Source organism: Embiotoca jacksoni, unplaced genomic scaffold, assembly GCF_022577435.1.
Source record: "Embiotoca jacksoni isolate LCO1_2020_lvr unplaced genomic scaffold, fEmbJac1.0.p SCAF_7, whole genome shotgun sequence".
In the NCBI taxonomy this organism is placed as follows: Eukaryota; Metazoa; Chordata; class Actinopteri; family Embiotocidae; genus Embiotoca; species Embiotoca jacksoni.
The window spans coordinates 14,693,714-14,711,445 of NW_027185425.1; the positions used below are offsets into that span (position 1 = coordinate 14,693,714).

General features: G+C 42.0%; 1 protein-coding gene across 1 annotated transcript; it reads left to right on the top strand.

Annotated features, from left to right (window-relative positions):
- Positions 1 to 17: 17 nt before the first annotated feature.
- On the top strand, positions 18 to 15,144 carry sh3bp5a (SH3-domain binding protein 5a (BTK-associated)). The gene is made up of 10 exons (XM_069176106.1): positions 18 to 2,121; positions 2,242 to 2,331; positions 2,869 to 2,931; positions 4,941 to 5,069; positions 10,928 to 11,092; positions 11,209 to 11,339; positions 11,631 to 11,673; positions 12,155 to 12,371; positions 12,522 to 12,887; positions 13,808 to 15,144. The coding sequence occupies exons 2-10, from the start codon at positions 2,254 to 2,256 to the stop codon at positions 13,993 to 13,995; spliced, it is 1,380 nt and encodes a 459-aa protein (XP_069032207.1). The 5' UTR covers positions 18 to 2,121; positions 2,242 to 2,253; the 3' UTR covers positions 13,996 to 15,144.
- Positions 15,145 to 17,732: the final 2,588 nt, after the last annotated feature.

A 17,732-nucleotide genomic window follows, 5' to 3' on the forward strand; every position in this document is an offset into this window, starting at 1 on the left:
GAATTACTGGAACATTTTAACCTGCTGACATCATGCAGGGGGGGGGGGGCAAAAAACTGATGTGGCAATATAGAAAGAGCAGGTCACCATGCATAAACTATATGAGCCTTAAGACCAGGGCTGCCATGATCATATTTATCTATAGTATGCAAGAAAGCCATTAAAGGATCTATGCACCCATATCAAAAAACTAAACTCACATGTTTCCTACTTCTTTTAAGAGGACAAATGTGAGACCTTTACATTCCATAATATAGAATCTATCTGCTGAAAGGTACCCAGATGTGACTGAATGGCTGAATTTGCTCTGGCAAAATTAGAATTCAGTTTCTAGATCAATAACGGTCAGTTGAGTATTAATAATTTTAGTTTTTTTCTTGTAATATTAATAAAAAGAATATTCAATTTTTTTTTAAAAACAACACTATAATAGACGATACGGTTACTGGTAAACTAATTTCCAATATTTCCATATCAATTATGATTGCTTCAAATTGAAATGAGCCACTCTACAGTGACTGATGCCAAGAAATCTATCTCTAATTCGTCTTATAGTTGATTGGGGAATATAACAGAAAATTGAATGGCATCTTTCCGACATCATACTGGGGACCACGTCTCTACACAAACACTGCTTCCAGTGTTTACAGGAGCTCATCGCTGTTATCATGTCTGACCCACCCTGTTCCCCGGAGTCCTCACCACCAGAGGGCGGATAAAACCCGCGAAACCTCCCATGTTGGAGCTCCATCAAGCTGGAAATAATTATGTCCGAAAAGTCCGGGATATTTGAGTGTTCCCCTTCAAAATTAAAGAATAATTTTGGTGGAAGATTAGGGTTAAAAAAAAAAAAAAGATAATACGAAGTAAATTATGTATGTTAACAGGCCATGATGTAAACACAGGCTGAACAAAGTCAGTGAAATTCCAAACAGCACTATCTTATGCTATTAGACTATGTCCAATATTTAATTCAGTCAGTTTGCAACAGTATGCTAATGTTTGTAAATTGCAGTAAATATAATTAAAAAAAAATTTAAAAAAATATGATCAACAATAATATTCTTTAAGAATCAAAATTACAATATCTGAATGCATTTGTTTTTTTAAATGACCAAATAAATTATTACCCTCAAATGACCCAGGCATGTTGGAATATGCCCATATTGCCTAAATAAAAATCTTCTTTGAATCACAATTTCTGTCAGATATGTAAATTTTTCTTTTTTCATTTAATTTATGCCTTTTATAGAATCAAGCGGATTCAAAATATGGAAATGTAATATCTGGATACAGGATGTCTCCACTGAAAGTCTACTCAATGGGCACTGTAGTTGTCCAAATAAAAAAACAAAAAAACAAGCAGAATATTAGCACTCAAAGACCAGTGAACTTAAAGTTATTGTGCTCACAACACATATTTTAAACTGATATTTCTTATCTTCGCCACAACGCTGCACCGATCATGGCTCTATTTTTTTTTTCCATACTTCAGGTTTACAAATCACATTTGTGTGGGCTATGTTTCCCTTTGGGCCAGCATTGGCCTCTAAACAAGGTGTGATGTTACAAGTCAAAGTCACAGGGTCTCACCTTAAAATTCTGAACATGTATTGTTCTGTACAGTGAGGTCGAACACAAGAGAAGTAACACTGACCAAAACGTATGTTTGACTGGAGGAGGACGTTAAAGTTTGATTCCCACATTCTGCTTAGATGAGATATACTTCATGTGACTTTAAAGTCAAACATTAAGAAACAAGGGGCATAAAAACATTGTACGTATTATAGGCTGTGCACAATTCTCAGAAAGAAAGAGGCCAGCTAGGCATTCCTGACAAAATAAATAACACGTTTAGGGCTTTTTAAGAGTTGTTGGGTTTTTTTCCTCCTCGCTATGGCTTTTATTTTGAAAGTCAAAACCAGAAGTAGTTCTATTCATCATTACAGCTGGATTAGTACTTTCTTCTTCCACAGTTGGTCTGCTGTCGATCCCTGGGGTTGTGATCCTCTACAGTGTGTGTGCCGGATCTCCCTGCGGCAGGGACGCACGACTTCTCTCCTCCTTTAAACACGCCGAATCCTTTCATAGCTCGAAACGTGCGATGCGCTCAGTGTAAAGGTTAGAGAGAGGGCGGATCACTGCCGGTCACCCCTGCCGCTCAGCACCCCGGGGTCGCGCTTTGTTAGTGGTGAAGACCCTCATTTTTTGTTTGTGTTTGTTTTTTTCAAAAACGTCCAGATCTTCTGAAGAATGGAAGGAAATGGGAGTAACTGTGAGGATGACTTGCAGTGTTGTGAGGAGGAAGAAGAAGTGGATCCCAGAATCCAGGTGAGTGGAGGGCTGGGAAAATGGTTCCAGATGTGGACAGTGGAGGGTGGGTGGGGTGGGGTGGAGGGGTGGGGGGCATTATCCAGTGAATAGAACTGTGAGATTGTGTTGAATACATAATGTTTACCTCGTGTTTATTTAACAGTTACAGCCGATAAAGTGGGAAAGAATATTACTTTATTAGCTGTATTACTACTGTAATATATAACTGCAACCTTTATAATACACAGCTGCAGCCTACTTAAAATAAGTAGCTGAATGCAATATTATGCTCCAATGTGTGCACAAAAAGAGTATTTTTGCATTCAATTCCTCTTTAACACACACACACACACACACACACACACACACACACACTCACACACACACACACACACACACACACACACACACACACACACACTCACTGAAAGAGATGCATGCTCAGTAATTTAGTAAACAGAAGTCACACAGTTTATCCTCCAGATACACAATCTGATTTAACCGCCCTCCTCCCTCTCCTTGTCCCTCCATGAATGCCATGTTGTCTGTAAACAGGGAGAGCTGGAGAAGTTAAACCAGTCCACAGATGACATTAACCGCTGGGAGAGCGAGCTGGAGGTAAGCTGAAACACCAACCATCAACACTTTTCTGTCATTATCATTACTGCCTCTCCCTGCTGGGGTAAATACTTCCAGCTCAGTGTGAGCTGCGCCACAGTAACACCCATCTCACTGAGACATTAAGTCTCCCTTTTTCCGACTATAAAATCTCATGTATGTTTTTGTCGCAACAAGGGAGGAATCCTGTCAGTTCTGCAAGATAACTCATCCGGTTTGTTTTGTGGATTTTGCCGAGCAACGAAACAGTTCACATGGAAAGCATAGCAAAGATGGAAATTCTCTTAACGTGGGAGCAGCTTTGGAGGAAAAATGCGGAAAATCTGAAGCAGAAACTGTTGCTGCTTCTAAATAACGCTGCACTGTGCACACTGCTATTGCAAAAGATGCATAGCTGCAATCTGAATGTCAAATATGATATTTGAATGGCACATTTGGAGCAGTCTAAATCCCCAGCGCTTCTGTCGTTTCCCTGCAACTCGCCAAACACTCCTTTAAAAACACCGTTACGAAGGAAAAAGGCTGTAAAACCAACAGAGAATCTGCAGAAAGATGGATGAAAGATGGAAGAGGGGTCTTACGATGCTTGCTCGCATTGAAATGTGAGTTATTAGGTTACTGTTCAGCAAAACTAAAAACATTCCAGAGTCAGGCCACAGATTTTATTTTCCTAAAAGTAGGCCTCTTCTGTTTCTCATGAGACCGACACTCACGAAGGAGAGCAGGAATAAACATGAAAAAAGACAAGAGGAAGAGGACAGGATAACTATTAAAGATTATTTTTAACCATCTGAGTTGACAGGATTGCCTGCCGTCTGCTGTTTTCAAATTTTCACTGCTTTTGTGGTGTTTTCAAGAACCAGCTCTGTCGGTAGAGTGACGGATATAAATAAACACACAGACACAAGCTGGTAGACAGAGAAAGAAGGCGATTCATTAGGAGGCAAAATGAACGTAAGGAGCTGCAGAATGTGGCGCTGGCAGGCAGCAGGCTGTTTCCCTGCGGAGTCTGGAGTTCATTAAGGACGATGTACGCACAGCAGGTTCAGAGGATTCGGGAAAAGTTCGGGGTGTGAGGTTAAACCCACGCTCAATTTCTGCTCTCGACTCTGCCAACACAATGCTAAACCTCTCGTCCGTCCAGGCGGAGATATAAAACTGTGTGTGAGTGCGATAGAGCGACATAAGATCAGAGCCAAGAGTGTGTGCCTACAATATATGACCAAGTAGCTCACAGGATTTACCTTCCAGATTCTGTGTCACTATCTCATGGCAGGAAGAGGAAGTCAGGAAACGTTATGATGTCACAGGAAATATGTTTCCTGGAGCACCCTCTCCCTTTTCCTTCTTAAAGTCCTCCGTCAGCTACGAACAGGATGCAGGTGCTGCTGCCTTTCAAACCCCTGGTGTGAAAATTACGACACACACACACACACACACACACGCACGCACGCACGCACGCACGCACGCACGCACGCACACACACCACACGCACGCACACGTACACACACCACTGAAGCTGCTTCAGGTGTTGGGCTTCACTATAACGCTTCATCATTTCTCAAACATTCACTACTTCACCTCTAAAGAATGTGTTTGAGGTTGCTCAACATCACTGGGGGCTAACACACCCACTGGGGCGGAAAACACGAGATACACTGTGTTAATGCATGTTCTTATATTTAGGTAATAGTTAAGGGAAGACTTGAACTAGAAGAGATGCTTTGGAGGCACAAGGGCAGATTTACGAGGGCCAACAGGACAGCAGTAGCCACAAAGAGGGACAAAATTGGGGTTTGCACTTAGAATAAGTGAAAAAAAAGAGCCACACTAGTGTTTCTGTGAGGCTGAGCTTGAACCCAGTGGTGCTTTGAGCCAAATAAAATGCTAAAGTCAGCATGCTAACATGGCTCACAATGAGCCATGAGCTCACAGTTTGCCGTGTCCAGCTTGTAGCAGTGTGCTTGATGTGTTTATATGCTCAGTTGTGAATGTTTGCATGTGTGCAGGACTGCCGTCAGCGTTTCCGCGCTGTGCTGGTGGAGGCAACGGTGAAGCTGGACGAGCAGGTGAAGAGAATCGGACGAGCCGTGGACGACTCCAAGCCCTACTGGGAGGCACGCAAAGTGGCAAGACAGGTAAATTTCTATATTTATATATATATACACACACACACACACACACACATACACACATTCATTCAGAGAAGAGAGCTGGAATGACTCTGAGGTCAGCAAATAGAAACTGTGAGGGCAGGTTTACTGAGGATTAGCAGTGAGAAATTTAAAGAGCTCTGCTATCTACTTAAAGAGAGCACAGTCACGTGATGTCTATTTTTAAGCTCAGCAACACCTCCGTATCCTGAGCTAGTGTCATGCACACATGTACAGCTCCTCTGTGTGCAGAAGAATCTGATAGATTTGCAATATTTTTGGTGATCTGACTTGTTTGTTTTGCTGTATCGTGGAGGTTTTGTCATGCACGTGGCGCTGTTTCAAGTACTTCTCACACTAAACTGTGCTGGTCCCTCTGCAGTGGGTCGTGCACTTCACTGTCTAATTGCTCCAGCCTGTTGAGTCTTTGATCTGATTGGATAGCATAAGAAATTTAGAGTTCAGCACCCCCCTCCATCCGAGCCAATGAAGAAGGAGCTTATGAGTCATCCATCAGACGGCTGACATTTGTGTGTCAGCACTGAGCTGTCAAACTGAAATAGATTGTGAATTTGTGTGTGTGTGTGTGTGTGTTTGTGTTCGTCCTTTGCTTATCCCTACTGCAATATGACAAACTACCTGCCAGCGGCATCTGTTTATGACGGCAAGGCAACACGTGAGGGCTTTGGATTACTGGGAGGTTTTGAATTTTGATGGGACCTGCATGCGAGTGGAAAGATGAAAAGCCCTCCCTACCCTTGCGTGTGTGTCTGTGTGTGTATATGATCGGGGGTTTAAATAGAGCAAAGCCGATAAAGGCTTCGGGTTAAACTGGCGCATTGTCAGGTCATGATTTATGGATGAATATTACATTTTTAATACATGACCTATTTTAAATAGATTCCTACTTTACCCTCGGTGACCCTCCAGCACAAACACACACATCCAGTGTTGCTTCTGCCCCCACCCATAAGCCGTCTCATCCCCCTCCCCTCATGTTTCCCCCACTTACATTCCACCAGACTGGGGGGCGGTGGTGTACAGGAATTTGCCTGTACTGTCCGATCTTTTGTCCTTTTTTTTACCCAGCATTCTCTTCTGCACCACTGCCTGTCTGTCTGGCTGGCTGTCTGTGCCACCCACCCCACAACCCCCACCCCCCCACCCCTAGTCACCTCCCTGTACCTCCCAGCCCTCCATCTCTCTCACCTTTGGAAACTGTAAACAGGGTGAACTTCTACAGACAAAGGCGCCAGACGGCATTACAGCATCTGACACATGAATCAAACATGAGTCACCTGCATCAAAAACATGCTTTAGTAGGATGACATGGGCGGTCATGGTGCATGTCACGAGCTGACAGTGTGTCATGGTGTTTCACACAAAAAGTTCTCGTATTATTTGGTTCTGAGTGTCACATGTGGTCGCCATGGCATTAGGTTAATTAACTGATAACAAAGCTCATCATTTGCATAGTGTCTTCAGCTCAGCGGGCTTCTGTGTCATTAAGATAAAGGCAAATTATGTTCTTTGGGTTTGATCCATTTTCATCACCGGGGTGTCAACGTTTTGTCATTAGTTGCAAAAGTTAAGAAAAGCAGAAACTCATATGCACCATGTTTGATCAGCTTAGTGATTGACTAAATCTAAAAGCTGCTCTGTCCAACAAGTCTTGGCATTTAAATGTAACTCTTTAGCTACCTGTCATACATCCGAACGAACACTCTTTGAATACCATGTTCACACCTAGATCACCATCTCTGACAACCTGTTACAACGCTTGCAAAATAGCCAAAACAAAGCACTGCAGTTGGCACACAGACTCCCATTCTACATCAGCAATCATTACACACACACCCTAACAGGCATTCAAACTTTGAGACAAAAACAGCAAGCAAAAGCACTGAAATAACAAAACAAAAAAAAAATCCTACCCTCCAGACAACCATTAAAGAAGCACAACTAACAGCTGAAAACCCCCTCTGTTGTTCATTCTGCAACTGGACAAAGTCTCCCAACCACAGAAACCCCCTGACTGAGACTGAGCCTATCATCACCCTGATCAGTCTCTCACACCTTAAACATTATTTCACATTATTTCCTCTGTGCCTTGGTCCACATGTGTCCACTGGCTGCTTTCCACCTTTCCCTGCCACCAACTCAGTCCACCCATCATGGATAGGAAAGAGCTGAAGCCTTGAGTTATTCCTCCAGGCTCCCCAAGTCCAGTCTAATTCGTAGGCTCCAACATGACAAAAAAACCAAAACAAAACAACAATGATGGATGTAGCTTTAAAGTCTCAGTTCCTTTTCTGTTTCTTCGGCATTCGTCTCATCAAATATCCATCATCCTCCTTCTGCTTTCCCTGCTCCTCTCAGAGCCTGGGAAATGGGTCACGATGAGGACAAAGAGAAAGGATCCATTGGTCAAGCTAACAGATTGCATGCAATGAGCAACTATTATCTTCCCACTCCTTTTCTCTATCTCCTCACCTTCTCAAAGGGGCCGGATTGCATATCTGACCTCTGCAACACCCAGATATCACAACAATACAAGCAGAGAAGGTGCCAGCTTTTGTACTTTCTACACTTTGTGGGAGACGATACAAACCTCTGCTTGCTCACGTCACAGTTGGAGGCTTTATCGTAAACATGGCTGACAGAGGCAGGGGTTACGTTACAGGGGTTAACGTGACCGAGAGCCAGGCAAGGCCATGAGAAAAATCTGTAACAGCTGAAAGAACTACACTGACCTTTTGGGAGTCTGTTATGTTAAAGATGTTTTATGTGAAATGTGTTGCTCACAGGGACAAACACAAAGAGAATCTTCTGAGTTCTCGACAGTGCTATGGAGATGATTAGCCACTTTGAGCTATTTCTTTTGGTGTTATGGCCCACTACTTTACAGTTTTATTTGACTTCCACCACTCTCAAAGTTAGAAATTAGCTTGTGAACACAGTTGCAACTCGCAGTTATTCCCTTTGGGAGTTGGTAACTGGACTTGCGGGTCTTGAAGACATTTAACCTCTCATCTGAGAGCCTTCTTCAGATGTTGCCTGACTAACTGAATGTTAAATATGACCTGCCATTAATGGACTTTTTCAGGCCACATTCTCCTCTCTTTCCGCTACCTAAGTATTAACATTTTCTAAATCCTTATCACCGTGGGAAACACAACATCCTCCAAGCTAGCAACCTAGATGCTGAAAGTGGCTGAAAAGCTGAAAAGTTTTTATGTTGGGACTCACCTCCCCACTTACAAATGTTCCACCAAGACAAGGTCTTCATCATCTTAGCGCCCAACAAGATGATTATGAAAAGTTTAAAAGAAATACAAACAAGCCAGAACAATTTTCCCCTATAGCAAATGAATTATGTCCACAGCCAGACCGGTCTCCGGTGCTGGCACAGTGGGGTGCAGAAAGGTCTGGCCCTGCGAGACTACTTCAATCAACTGACTGGTGGACAGTCCCAGGCTTTTACCTCTCGTGGGGTTGTTGACAACTTGAAAGTAGTATTTGTGAATAGGTGTTCAGCTGCCTGGACAGGTATCTCAGGTCAGGACTCGGCGGTCCACCTACATCTGAAGGACAAGGGACACTCATTTGAGGACAGCAATGTACACCTCTTGTCCAGGGAATAACGATGGTTTGACAGAGAACTGATGGAGTCCGACTGAGTCGAACTGGAATGACCATCATGAAACAGAGGAGGTGTCTTCAGCATCACTTACCAGCCTCTTACAATGCCGTCCTGACATCTCTCCCCAGGTAGCTTAAAACCCACTGACAACTTGTCACCCTCATGATTCACGCGATGAGTGGTTCAACAACTCTCGTATGACCTCAGTGACTCTCAAGGTGTCCACGACCCCAGAAGAGGTTGAAAGCCTGGGACTGTCCACCATTCAGTCAGAACTGAAGAAGCCTTTAGGACGGGAAGTCAGACATCTTCAAGAACCTCAAACAAGTCCAGGTGCCTTCGGATAACTCTTAGATGTACCATGACCCAGATGACTGAGAATCTTCACAGTCAAGAGATGCCAGAGAACAAAACACTGCTAAAAGCAGACTTGTATTACACTCTAAATGAATGCTGATGTTATTTGTTGTCAGCAAAAGGCCAAAATAATTAAATTCAGATTTAAATAATCATGATCAATTATTAGCATGTGCTAACATTTATCTTTTTTCAGTCCGATAATAAGTAAAATTAAATACTTATACCTATGTAAAGTGTTAACAGTTTTATAGAGATGTCCTTGAGCCATTTCACATATACAAGTACATGACCCAAAATCATTTGAGTCCTTGAAATAATCTAAATTTAGTTTTATTCGTGTAAACCACTTCATTCAGCTTGGGCTCAGTTTTCTTGTCGGTCAACTACTAACACAGGAAATCCCTCCTCCAGAAAATACATTTGTATTTTAAACAGTAGACATTTGAAACTGTGAAATGGTTTATTGTTTTAACATGAATGGATGGCTTTATTTCACAGTTAAAAATGGCCTTGTAGTTGAAACAATAATCCATTCAAAACACTCCGCGATAGAAACTCCAACTAGATGAACAAGTCTTTGTCATATACAGTCAATAGAGAGAGGCAATAAAGATAACGGGGGGATTTTAGAGGGTTACACACTTCTTAAAACAACTGATTTCCTTTCAGTTTGTCGAGACTTATGTCCCTTTAAACTGTTGAAACTAAATGCACTCTAACTCCATAAAAAGCCTGGAGGAAAGGTGGATAATTTATGTCTTTGCTGCAAATTTGTCCACTTTAGACCATTTGAGTTTCCTAAAATGAAACTCTTCAGGATGGTTAGCAGAACTTCATAATCAGTATGAATGGAATATGTTGGCATACGTGTCACAAATACATTTTATACTATTCCTTTGTCTTGAAGACAGTTCTTACAAAAAATGTAATCGTTTTGTTTTATATTCATTCTAATACCAAGTTTTCTATAGAAAAGCCGATGTAAATGTCTTTTATACATATACCTAAAATATTTAAGACCCTTCTATGTGGGAGTTAAATATTAACATTTAAATCTCTGTGATGTCGTCAGCACAGTTTTATATTCTTCCAACATAAAGGTCTCCATTAGATTTATGAATATGAAATACACGACTAACCAAACTTTGCTGATTTTTATCTAATAAAAGGAAATCTGATTGGAGCTACAGTGACTGCTTAATCTTGGTATCCAGCCAATACTGTGACCTTTAAGTCACGCCTGTCGGAGCGGAGAGAGTTGGTCCAAATATGTCCAGTGTGATGGGAATAATCTTCCTATTGACTGTGACTGTGGCCACGACAAGCCCACTGACAGTGTGTCAGATTTCCCCAGTGACAAAACTTCTGTTTGTGTGCTGGATCAAAGCTCAGTTATCTTTCTGTACGAGTATGTACACAAAGCCAGATCTGTTTAGTCCCTCTCTGGCTGTCATAAGGAATCAGTCATGGTTCTTTCAGAGGAAATTTAGGTCAGAAATTACAAACACTCACATAATGTAAGCAGAGCAGGGACTACTGCAGCATTCATACCCTGTGAGAGCAAACTCTCTGGCTGAATTCATAAACAAAAAGGCAATTTTCAGCAGTTTGAAGCTGTCAGGATGCTATAATTTAAGCTTTCTATCATCTTTTTCACACTTGTCAGTTTTCATGACATCGAAATCGAGTGAAATCTCATCTCTCTTTATCATCAACCCCCGAGTTCCTCAGCAGTAATATTTACGGGCTTAAAGCTGAATAGTATTTGCAAGTGGGATACTCTGTTTCCCGTCTGCCCTCAGTGAGTTATAACCATCTACTCTTCCTCTATGAACTCCAGGCTCAGGTTGAAGCCCAAAAGGCCACTCAGGAATTCCAGCGGGCAGTGGAGATCCTGCGGGCAGCCAAGGAAACCATCGCCCTGGCTGAGGAGCGGCTGCTGGAGGAGGACAGCCGCCAGTTCGACTCCGCCTGGCAGGAAATGCTCAACCATGCCACACAGAGGGTGTGTACATAGCACTGGCCAAAAAATACAAAAAAAAGCTCGAATTTGAGGTTTAGATTGTGGAGATAGTGAAGTTTTCTACAGTTAAAATAAACCTTCTTTGTCGATTGTTTCAGGTGATGGAGGCAGAGCAGGCGAGAACGCGCAGTGAAGCTGAACACAGAAAAACCGCAGCCAACTACAATTCCTGTATTAACCACATGAGGCAGTTGGAGAAGAAACTCAAACGCTCCATCAACAAATCCAGGTCTGTTCTTCCTTCTGATAGAGTGGAAATGATGCTTCCCCTTGCTTGGGCCTCATGTTTGGGTGTGTGTTTGAGTGTGTGTGAGAAATAGGGGCTAGGTTTATGTCATCTGATGCAGTCCAGATGTTTCGTGTTTTGGTTGTGCAGTTTTGGGGTGTACTCCCTTTGTAAGAGCCAAGGAATGTGACTGCTCACAGAGAGTGTTCTTCTTCAAGCAGTTTCTCCAGCAATGACCGGCAAAGTGTCTCCCTCCCCCTCTCTCAGCATTTCTTGTTTTTTCTCCTCCTGCAGACCGTATTTTGAACTGAAAGCCAAGTATTACCTACAGCTTGAGGTATGTATAATAGCAGTTCCTTGGGGTTTATACAGCTTTAGCCATGCTAATTTTGATGAGTCGGTTTGGGGGTGTGGATAAATTGCTTTCTATCTAGTGTCATCATAAGTCAGCATTTTAATTTGGCCAATACTTTGGTTTATGACTTTTACAAAATTTCTTACATTCCCATCAGCCTCAACTACATGCTCACATGCTAAACCAAGATGGTGAACATGGTAAATGCTAAATATGACTTTATTAGCATGATTATTATGAGCCTGTTATCATGCTGACATTAGCATCACTGTGCCAAAGTAAAGCCTTACAAAGCTGTCAGGAATGACATGTACATGTACATGTGAGCATTAAATCTGTTTAGATTTAATGCTCACATGTACTAAGAAAATTCTTCTTGTATTTTAGAATATAATTCACATGTGCAAACAGTTTTACATGCGATGTGTGTTTACTAACAAACAAAACAACACGTTTTTTTTAGCAACTGAAGCGTCATGTGGATGACCATCAGGCCAAACTTGTGGTCGCCAAAGCCGAGTACCGTGCAGCGCTGCGCAACCTCGAGAGCATCTCAGAGGAGATCCACGCACAGCGACGCTCCCTCGCCATGGGAACCAGGGAGCAAGGTGTTGGAGCAGAGGAAGACGGAGGCAACGAGGACATCGTCAATTTCAAGATGGAGTCAGACGGTCTGTCGAGTGAGTACGGCCAACGCTCTGAGATAAAAAAAAAAAAAAAATCCTCCACTTCATCAAACCACATTATTATTTATTTATTTTTGTTGCTTTGTTTTTGTTGATGCATCTGTGCGTCTGCATGTTTAAAGTACATATCTGTGTGTGTTTCAGTGGTGTCAGTATCTATTGACGAAGAGGGCAGTCACAGTTGCAGCTCAGAGGAGGAGACCGACACTCACTCCACCTCCTCTTCCCAACCTGTGCCCACCTCACCTTCCTCCTCCTGCTCCCATCCCTCCACCTCCGCCTCCACCCCCCTCGACATGCCCTGCCCTTACCCCTCCTCCTCGCTCTACTCCCTCTCCTCCTCTCCCTCTTCCTCCACCATCTCCTCATGTCCTAGTGGCCTGGAGTTAGTGAGCCCCTGTAGCTCTCACGGCCCAGACTCAGTGTGCGGTTCTGGGCATGCCTCACCTCTCCTGGGCCCTCGCAGCCAGTGCAGTGGAGCTTCCTCTCCAGACTGCGACCAGGAGAGAGGTGTGTGTCGGACGGACCGCTAACTTTGTGAAACTTCATCGTATATGTTGCAAATGTTTTGTGGGTCCTGAATTCAACTGTTTGGGAAATATGCTTTTTGACTTTCTCTTCTGAGAATGACATTTGAATATTGGCACCAATTGAATGTCTGTGTGTTAAGTACAGAATCAGAAAGTGATGAGTCTGTCTGAGCATAGAGACTGAGAGTAGAGGGTAGTAGCTTGCCAGGCTATATTGAAAACTGAGAAATATGCCGACCAGCAGCTCTAGAGCTCTACTTTAATGCACACGGAAAGCAGGAGCCAGTAAAATGGAGTCCCTCTCCAGAATATTGCTGCACACTAAAGAGGGATGTCCCTGTTATAAGTTTTACATATTTTAGGTGTAACAACATCCTTATTTATGAATATGTAGTATACAAAACTGTCACTTAAAAACATGCCTGATTTCTAAACATGGATTCAAATTCATCAGGAAAAGTATGGAAAGGATTTTCGAGAATAATGATAATTTTCTAAAGAAAGGATGTGATCATTTACACATAAATACCACCATATCTATTTTGCTCGAGGTGGATGACTTGACTGGCAGGTGTTTAGGCTTTGAAAAAGCTTCTTAGTAAGAAAACGTTTAGTAAATTTGGTGAAGGGGGAAGTATTCAGAGTAGGTAAAATCATTTTATAAGCTGATCAGTGACTATCAACTGTAGCTGTTGAATAAATGTAGCGGAATAAAAAGTACAATATTTTAATCCTACTAGTAGAGTTGGAGTACAAAGTTGCATGGAATAGAAATAGTCAAATACAAGTACATGGTATTTTATCTTTAAGTATAATTCTACAGAGAAAAGAAAAGTTGCTGCATCCCTGGTTTAACAAAGATTCCTGAACCAGGGCTTTTTCTTTCTGTGTTTCTTCCAGGTGACAGAGCAGAAGGGGCGGAGGCGACGTTAGAGTCCAGTCTGAACAAGCTAACCTTGACTGTAGCACAAAAACAAGGAGGAGACTCTGGGGAGGACCAACAAGACCCCCATTACATTAACCCTGACATCTCCTCCCCCAGCTCCGCCACTGCTACCACGGCCATTCTGCTTCTCAACAGTGTCTAATGAACGCCTGTCTTTACCAGACACACTCACCAGGCCCAGCTTCAAGCTTCACGATGGACTCAACTGGCAGGAGACACGGAGCAGAGCAGAACAAAGTGCCCACTGAAAGCAATGAGACAACAAGATGTCCACCATGCATAGCAGTTATGTCTCCATATTGTCTAAACATCAGTGCTGACACAGGAAAGGTGTTAAACGTCGTGTATTTAACATTAGTATATCATTGTTAAATAAAACCATGTAAAGAAGTAAGATCAGGGACAGGATGATTGGTGGTCTGTATTTCACACCTGCGGTATTAATAGTGTTAATGAAGGAACTGCATTTCCCCCTAAACCTCCTTGCATCCTATTTGCCAATGGATTGGTTTTCCCTGGTCTGTATTTACTAAGAGAAGACCACCTTCTTCTTTTTTGGTAGCATGAAATCTGTTGTACAGCAGTGTGACACATTTCCTGTCCATATTGTAAAGCAGTGGTGTCACTTGTCTATAGCGATGCAGTGATGTGTCCCGAGTTAATGTGGTAAACTGTAAATGGTGTTAACAGTCGGCACCACTTAGAGACCTTTTGTATTAATGTGACCAGTGAGCCTCTTTAGCGGCTCCACACAAACACAAGCTGTCTGATGTAGGATGAAGTCTTGTTCGGTTTTCAGTTTGGAACTTTTCCCTTTCACTCTTGTCAATTTGAAAAATACGATTTGGAGTCGATTTTGGAGAAACTGGAGTGCAAACGGAATTTTTCTTTTAAATCTAAGTTTTATTTTTTACCAGGCAAGACATGAAGAACAAACTCCTTTTTACAGTGACAGCCTCAAAGCACTAAACTAAAGAGACTTAAAAAATGGGACTGAACCTTTTTGAGGAATAAGTGGTCTTCCATTTGTATCTGTGAGTGAGTGAGTGAGTGAATGAATCATTAAGTGCAAAGTGCAAACCTTGTCTGGTGGTTGGTTTGTGTGGCCGAGTGAATGATTTTTTTTTTTAGTGTGTCTGTTGTGTTTTTGGACAAATGTTCAAATACTATCCCGTAGTACAGATATTCTATATTTATACTCCTGTATTCTTCTATATGAACAATGTTTTGTGGTTACTGTTGTAATTGTTGAACACAAAAATAAACAATAAACATGTGCTTCATATGACAATGCCTGTTATTGATTGAAGTCCATTTGTAGGTTGTTTTAGAAGTAGCTGATCGGTCTTTTGAAGTCAGAGAAAGTGTCATATTAGGCCATTAGTAAAGACGGAAACAACGTGTATCTATGTTTGTCTAGGGTGGTGTGGTGTGGGGGTGGGGGTGGGGGTGGGGAGCTTGGCGTCTTGAGGGGAACTCTTGCGCAATAGCAGGGGATATGAGTCACCTGACAACACACCAACAGCTATGCTGCCACAGTGTCCTACACTAAAAAGTAGAGCACCCTGAAAGCAGCGATATTACACAGCAACAGCAACTAGTTTTTCTTTATTGTAATAGTTTATATCTTAATAATTGTGTGTACCATTAAGTCACACAAAGTGGCCATTAGTTAATTTACTTCCTGCTCTTCTCTCGCTGACTACTCATCTTTAATCCAGCTGTTATTGTGCACTGATCCGCACACTGACTGTTTTTATGTCTTGCTGGCTGCTCAGCTGTCGTACTGTGACACCTCATGACTTCAGTTAAAGCCTTGACACTCCCACCTGACAAAGTTCAGAGCAGAACAGCTTCTTTTACTCTGTAACTCGGTCCTCCAGTCCTGCTTGTCCTCTGCCTGTCTCCACATGCTCCAGACAACACGCCAATCTAAATTATGTGGCATCCTGTGATTTCAATAAGTGTGCCAGACTACAGCTCTGGCCTTCAAACACTGAGCCAGAATACAACCATGTTCTGTCAGATACTGACATCCAGTGGCCAGGTTAGATATTTCTGTCACTCTTCAGGCCTTTATTAGGTACTAAAGATTTAGGAAACTTACCTTCATGATATCGAAATTCATTTGTGGATTTAATATATTAGAAAGCACTTTGTGGAACATTAGATGTGTATTATAGAAAAAGTACAGCATAGAGCTGCACACACATACGTTTGACAGTACACAATAGATGTGACTCTGGATTTACATTAAATACCATTTTCATTTTTTACAAACAAAAATGGGCCCCACATTTAAGCATGCTCAACCCAGTATAAGTAGCCTGCTCTTGAAAACTTTTACATATAGGAGGATTCAGCGATTATTATTATTATTGTTATTATCACCAGTGTGAATTAAATGAATATACTAATATCTATATAGATATTTAAATTTGGTCATTGAAAATGCAGCATAAAAGCTGTGTTGTCTATGAGCAGATCTACAAGACTGTAACAGGTGTTGGGAGCCTCGTAGCTCACTGATTCTGCTATAGTTGCATTGTGATTGCACAAAAGGAAAAGACTTAGCTTGGAGAAGTGAAGGAACGATCCTCGGCATTTCCGCGGTGAGTTGACTTTGGAGGAGCCGGTCCACAGCAACAGCAGCAATATCAAGAACTCCAAACCTTCAGTCCATCAGAGGTCATCCTGCAATGACATGATTTATTTCAGCATAGCACATACTTTTGAAGGTACAAACAGTTAAACTTGATCCTCTCAGGCTACCATACTGAACCTTTGGTACTTTCCAAAGAAGATCATATTCCTCAGAGTGATCAAGGCCTCAGTGGTCTAATGAAGAAAGCTACACATGTGCCATAAAGACCATCACCCAGGAAAAATGTGTATTAATGTAAGGTTGAAAATAGTCCCCATGAAATGCAGCATTTAATCATGTATGAGTAACATTGCATGAAAACCACAGTGCCCTGCTGTTTAGGATATTTCCATACTATTAATAGGTGATCTGCTTTTTAAGATCTACAGGGAAACTTCCTCAGTTTTTATATGGATGTCCTTTTAGTGTTGATGGAAAATTATAATAAACTGAAGGAATATATTCCTCAGTTTGTGCTATATGGACTAAGAAAGCAGACTGTTCCTGCTCATGGAGATGACAGAAGTTCCTACATGTACCAGGATGCATTTCAAGTTTGTTGCGCCTAACCCCCAAATCCTTCAGTTCACTTTGCCAAGTCTTTCCCCTTGTGGCCCCCACTGAACAAAAATATTGATGAGCAGGCAGATGATATTCTTTACAGAGAACAAAAGACAAGAATGAAGGTGGCAGTCAGTGGAGGGAGTCCCAGAGCCGACGTCTGTCTGAAAGGGACAGAACAGCAACGGACTGGAGGTCAACACGCTTCTTATTTGGAAAAGCCAGTATACTATGTAAAATCACTCACTGAAATATGATGCTTGCTTTGTTTCATTGAGTGTAAAAAAGCAAAGCTGTTGCAAACAGTGGTCTCTTTACGTCTGGGAAGATAAGAAGACTTGGAAAATTGGCAGATGACAAAAACATATATGAGGGGACTGTATGTAAATGCTAAAGTGATCCATGGATGGGGTAAGCTTTTGTTGTAGCTGCTAAGGTGTGGTTGACATCTAACAAAAACGAGATCAAGTGGTTTGGCAGACAGTTGACAGTAACCAAAGAGTGGTCAAAACTTCAGGATGTGTGAGACTGTCTCCAGATGTCACTTGATTAGCTTATATTGACATGTTGATTCAAACCCCTGAATCAACAACAATGGTTTAAGAAAGGATGTGAATTCTCCACGAAAGATTGGTTTAAAAAAATAAAGAATAGAGAGTTTTTGGTGGTATTAC

Coding starts and splice junctions, on each gene's coding strand:
- sh3bp5a (XM_069176106.1), top strand. CDS start 2,254: ATGGAAGGAAATGGGAGTAACTGTGAGGATGACTTGCAGTGTTGTGAG. Junction 11,093..11,208: donor TCAACCATGCCACACAGAGG/GTGTGTACATAG, acceptor CGATTGTTTCAG/GTGATGGAGGCAGAGCAGGC. Junction 11,340..11,630: donor CGCTCCATCAACAAATCCAG/GTCTGTTCTTCC, acceptor CTCCTCCTGCAG/ACCGTATTTTGAACTGAAAG.